This window comes from Anneissia japonica, unplaced genomic scaffold (assembly GCF_011630105.1).
Source record: "Anneissia japonica isolate Jap-2015-1 unplaced genomic scaffold, ASM1163010v1 scaffold315_len769609_cov171, whole genome shotgun sequence".
NCBI classification, from domain to species: domain Eukaryota; kingdom Metazoa; phylum Echinodermata; class Crinoidea; order Comatulida; family Comatulidae; genus Anneissia; species Anneissia japonica.
This window is the reverse complement of record NW_022758691.1, coordinates 268,038-274,002: the sequence shown is the minus strand read 5'-3', so window position 1 is coordinate 274,002 and position 5,965 is coordinate 268,038. Positions and strand designations below refer to the sequence as shown.

Sequence of the window (5,965 nt, the reverse complement as noted above, 5' to 3'; positions counted from 1 at the left end):
GTGTAACCCTCCTCATGGGACAAAGATTCAAATGCATGTACCATCTCCTTAAATATACAACTGTTTAATCCAATTCGCTGTTTTTAAGACATCCTGAAAGCTGATTATATTTATCTCCATTAAACAACGGTTTCCTCGAACGAGTTGATAATAAATTTGCACATTACGTATAACCAAGTATTTTACTTATTTATCTTCTTTTTTTAAAATAAGGGAATGACTAACTGGAATCCCCAAAACATCAGCTTCAGACCACAATGCAACATCAAATAACTAGCTGGCCCATTAATGTACATTGCATTTGACATTGAACATGAATATACCTTAGATCAGATGTATTTATAATTCATTGCAAGTATTTCATCGACGACATAATTAAAAACTTCATGAAATATTAATTTAATACAAAAATGAAACACCAGAATATTGAATTTCAAGATCCAATCAGGCAATAACGACAAGGCCTATGCTCATGTAATTGGACTGTTGAAAAGCTGCGCTGCTGTCATGCACATTTGTACCGTTCTGTGCATTATCAAATTGCGCAAGAAATGGACTTTCTTTAGCAATGATTTCAATTTGCACAAGCAGCTTCTTGCACAGTTTACAAATATACATTATTACCTCACTTTAGAAGCTTTCCAAGCTAGAGGAAAGATGAATTCGCCCGTACAAAGACTTCTGGCATAAAAATAGTCTACAGTATAATCAAGTATACAGTATATTTAAATTCAATATATTTAAATGACTCGCTCTAGTATCATTATTGGAAATTACCTTGGCAATACACAAAACGGCCACAATGCATCCGAAACATACAAATATTAATAACCAAGTAGCAAAAATATATATGATAAGGCTATCGTATTTTGTTCCTTCATCACTATCATTATTATAAAGAGAACGAAAAACAACTGGACGAAAATAATCATGACCAATTAGCAATCAGGGATTGAGAAATGGCAATTCCATGTTTTATAGATATCCCCATAAAATTTGTGAGAGCTACTACGCAAATGATTTTTCTTGTCAATTTGCGGAAATTGAATAATTGATGTAAAGTTTCGAATACAATGTAAATTGGTTTGTGTTCACCATCAATAAAACAGAAACATAATATACACAAAGAAAAATGGGTTTAGAATGTATGGTTTGTCTTTCAGTTTATCAATTATGTTTAATATACCTAAATACGTGCTCTCTAAATGTGAAAGAGTGAGTGCTTACAGTGATAATTCCAAATAGAATGAAATAGATTGAGTGAACAGAGTGAAATTTCACTCTAATCAGAGTGGATTTTACTAATTTTCCACTATTTCAAAATAATACCTAGTCATTTATGAGTGAATTTCCACTCGATAAAGAGTGAAATTGGAGTGATCACCGTACATGTACGTACCTATAAATACACTATGCAATCGAATTTACGTTCTGTTTTTACAAAAACACTAACAACGGAAGGGGGCGCACTGTTAAGATCAATACGAATTCTTACCTTTTGGACAATGCTCCACATGTTCATCATCACCATAGTAGGAACAATCAACAGCGCCATCGCAAAGTGTAGAGAGTTCGATACATTTTCCGTATATGCACTGTAATAATTTAGGTTTGTTTAAAAAAAATTCAAATAGGGTGACCCTGTAGGCCTAGGCCTATTCAAACCAGTAGTGTTGAATTCATGAACCTTTTCGTAAAATCGAATTTCTATTAGGCCTACATATATGTACCCTGAATAAAGCCTCCGCCCGTCGCCGGGTCCACTGGCCTTTTTATGCCTGTTGTGACGTTTTGATACTGATAAACATAAATCTGAAGTATTTATTAGTCTATCTATTATTGAATGTATCAGACAAATGAAGAAGATAGAGTGGTAACTGAACAGGTGGCAATTGACATTCTATGAAGTTTGTAATGGGTTTAGACCACAATCCAATAGTTCAACCTGAAATAAAAGGCAGAAATTCATTGTGTCTTTCCAAAAATTTAGAAGAACGCATCAAATACATGGTACAAACAATCGGACTGTTATAACTAACCTGGTATTGATTTTCAGTACAAAGACCAGGACAATGCCACTCGTCTTCTCCTTTTATACAGTCTTGGAGAAAGCCGTCACATCGCCACTCAATCGGAATACATTGATTGCTGTATTCACACAGAAACTGGTCATATTTGCATATAGGGTCTGAACAATCCTCCTCGTCAGCATGGTCACTACAATCGTTGTAGCCATCACAAACTACAGATTTGTTCATGCAAATATTATCAGCCTCGCAAAAGTATTGTAGGGAATTGCAGTGTCCAGTAATGCATAAATGTTCATCAGAGCCATCGTAACAATCGGGAAATGCTCCGTCACAATGGTACTCCTGAATTGGTTAATAAAAAACGAACAGTGCAAACTTTTAACCATATTATGCATCCCGTCAAACAAAGGCCTACTCTACATAATGTTATAATAACAATATAGAGATTTATAACACGCTTTTTGGCAAGGGATACAAGACGCTGGCGATGTTGTTATTATTACCCCTGGTCATCGAAAACATAATCAACCCCAGCACAAAGTGCAACCTCCTCCCATCAGTCCAACACCTTACACGCTGCACCACACGCTCCTATAATATGCAAATATACATACACCTACATGAAATAGGCACCGATGCATATTGATTAGAGGACACAGAGGCAAATCCTGGGGGAAGGGCGTGACACTGAGGACACAACAACGTATTAATTACACAAGACTTCCAATTATCATTACTAAAATAGGTTTCCTGCACACTGATTTCAAAATGCTGGATCCCGTCCTACACCAATATGTCAGTTTACAAATATAAGCTTATGAGATTTGCTCACTAATTTCTATATAATTTTTTTCGATAACTATAGGCCTACAATGTGATACAGGGCATTTATAATTACTTCGAAAATGACGTAATTATGAACATTAAACACGAACCTATTTTAATTTTTTTTTCTTACCTTAGGAATACAGTTTCCATCAGAACACCAAAACACTTTATCTCCGCACTTGCCTTTGAAGCCACAAACCGTCTCATCTTTACCATCAATACAGTCCACGTGACCATCACATACCTGATCAAGTTCTATGCACTGACCATCGGAACACTGGGCATGTGTTTAAAAACAAATCCACTCTTAATCACATTCCAGAGACTTTACTTGGCTGGTATTAAAAGTAGGAAACATTGCAACCTACCATAGAGACCTACCGGTTGATATTCCTCGACGAAAAGACACAGGTTAAAAAAGGAACCAATTCATGCAGACGTAAAATTGATCTGTATTCATGTTCTATCTCGCCACATATGCAAATATGGCTGCTAACCAGAAAACGGGGTAGGCTTATGTGACCATATTTGCATTTTAGTTCCAATTACAATATCATGAAGGGGTTTAAAGGCCAACAGAACTTTATCTTGACACTTCATATAAATTTAAAGTAAAATTTAAGAAACTTGCTGTCATTTATGTAACATATAAAGTTCATTGTATTTTGTTTATACCTGAAATCGATCGATACAATTGGGGGTACAACCCCGCTCATCATCACCATGTTCACAATGCACATATCCGTCACAAACTTCATCTAGGTAGAAAGTAAATGTTGCACAAATATAAGGTTTAGAAAGCACAATGCAATACAAAGTAGGCTTACATAGTACTGAGTCTTACAGAAAGTGAAGTTTTTGTCTCGGTTAGTAAAAAAAAAAACTTTGATAAAGATACCAATTTAAAAAACAAAAGAAATGAATTCAATATGAATTTCCTGTTGCAGAAATCGACCTGTATTTTAAAAACTAACGAAGTTTAGAGGCAGCTCGGCTATTAAGTTTAGAGGGAGGCCATTGTGTATACTCTACCAATTACGCTAAAGAGAGACCTTAAGCACAACGGATCTACAGGAAATCCTCAACATCTATAGCATCAGACAAAAGAAGATGGAGAGATTTTACAACGAAAATAGGCAGAGCGGCCGAGGCGAAAATTCAGCAGACTATTCAGCGGAATGGCATTCCCTTTCAGAGATTAGTGACTATAAACAAATCTTTCACAACTCACCCTTGAATATGCAAGCTCCACTTTCACAACAATATAAATGAGGTGCAAATAAACAGTTTTCTTCATCTTCTTCCTCAGGGCAGTCAACAATTCCGTCACACACCTCTGATTGCTCAATACACAGTTCGTTAATACAAATAAAACTGTCTTCGGTGCAGGCAACGGTCTCACATCCCAATTCGTCTTCCCCTTCACTGCAATCAAAAATTCCGTCACATTTAAACGCAAAAGAAACGCATTGACCATCACGGCAAGTCATCCTTTCGCCGCAGCTAGACACGCACTCCTCTTCGTCCGAACCGTCGGCACAGTCAACGTAACCATTACATTTTAACCTTCTGCCAATACACGAACCGTCGTTACACTCAAACTCATAATCGTAGCACCCACAGGACCGTTCGTCTTCACCATAGAAACAATCAGGTGTTGTATCACATACGTCTGATGCTGATATACAGGAGCCATCGTCACACAAGAATCCGTCGTGACATTTGTCCACACAATGATGCTCATCCTCTCCCTCTGAACAGTCTCCGTATCCGTCACATAAACGGTAATGATCAATGCATTTATCATCCCAGCATTTGAACTGCGTAGATGAGCACGCCAAACAGTTTGATTCGTCCTGGCCGTCTATACACTGTTTGATGCCATCACACAAGACGTCCAGTGGAAAACAAGTGCCGTAGTCGCACATATATTGTCCGAAGCATACTTGATTGTATCCCATACACAAATGTTCATCTTCTCCATGTTCGCAGTCATTGTTATGATTACACACCAAAGTCTGAAAAAATAATTTATAATCGTGAATTATCTTTTTAAGATTTAATATTTTGGTATAAAGTTGTAGTTGGTACACATGTGGTTTATATATTAAAGGTTTTGTTAAAAAGGTTTAGAAAAGAGTGGAGGTGAATAGCATAATGGCTAATCCAAGGGTCCTGGGTTCAATTCCTGTGACAGCAACTCCACTCCCTAAACCTCTTACAAGAAGACTTGGTTTATAAACCATCGTCCCTTCTGTAATCGGTGAGTTACTTTTGAATGCGAATGAACTTTTTTTTTTCAAGTTTACCATTAGGTCATTGTTTGCCTAAGTCCTACTCTATCTCCTAAATTTAATGACATTAAAAAATATAATGTATTTAAAAAATTATAAAATTATTCAATCGAATAGCAATTAATGGCCAGATGTCTTCAACTTACATCGAGCCTTTTTGCAGATTCCTCTGCAAACTCTTAAATGAAACTTTTACTGATAACAAACGTACCAACAATTAATAATTGCAATTGTTTAAATTTACAACTAGAATCATTAAATCTCTCGGCTAGTATACAATATATTTTAAACCATGAGCCGTTCCAGCTAACAAAATGCGACAAGGCCTATATAAAAGTTGGACTTATCCATTTACATTCGATAGGCATACTCCCGAATCACATCTAAATTCATCCGACCTGCAGAACTCACAATCTTCTTCATCTTCAAAAGTATTACAATCGTATTCACCATCACAGCGCCACCTACCGGGGATACACGTACCTAAAGTACAAATAAAGTAGTTTGCAAAGACCCAATGATAAACTTACAACAATAATAATAAATATACTTATAATATAAAAAACGTATAATCATATGCTTACCGACTAAACATTGGAATTCATCTTCTTCGCATGCCAAATACTTGCAATTACCACCTTCGTCCTCGTGGTCATCGCAATCAAAAATGGCATCACAGTGCCAATGGGAGGGAATGCATTTACCATTGTTACATTTAAACTCGTTGACCGTGCATTTATGTTTATTGCAATTCATTTCATCCTACCAAACGAATGAACATTAAAAATTTTCATTGTTACTATTATTGAATAT

General features: G+C 36.2%; 1 protein-coding gene across 2 annotated transcripts in view; it reads right to left on the bottom strand.

Annotated features, from left to right (window-relative positions):
- Window positions 1-5,965, bottom strand: part of LOC117125345 (low-density lipoprotein receptor-related protein 2-like) — a 13,980-nt gene that overhangs the window by 5,311 nt on the left and 2,704 nt on the right. The window contains exons 4-10 of one of the 2 annotated variants that reach the window (XM_033271821.1): window positions 5,737-5,914; window positions 5,508-5,635; window positions 4,090-4,876; window positions 3,534-3,616; window positions 2,989-3,135; window positions 2,040-2,372; window positions 1,496-1,595 (exon numbers count right to left, since the gene is read on the bottom strand). In XM_033271821.1, coding sequence (XP_033127712.1) covers window positions 1,496-1,595; window positions 2,040-2,372; window positions 2,989-3,135; window positions 3,534-3,616; window positions 4,090-4,876; window positions 5,508-5,635; window positions 5,737-5,914 — 1,756 coding nt within the window. The other variant, XM_033271822.1, reaches the window with a different exon arrangement.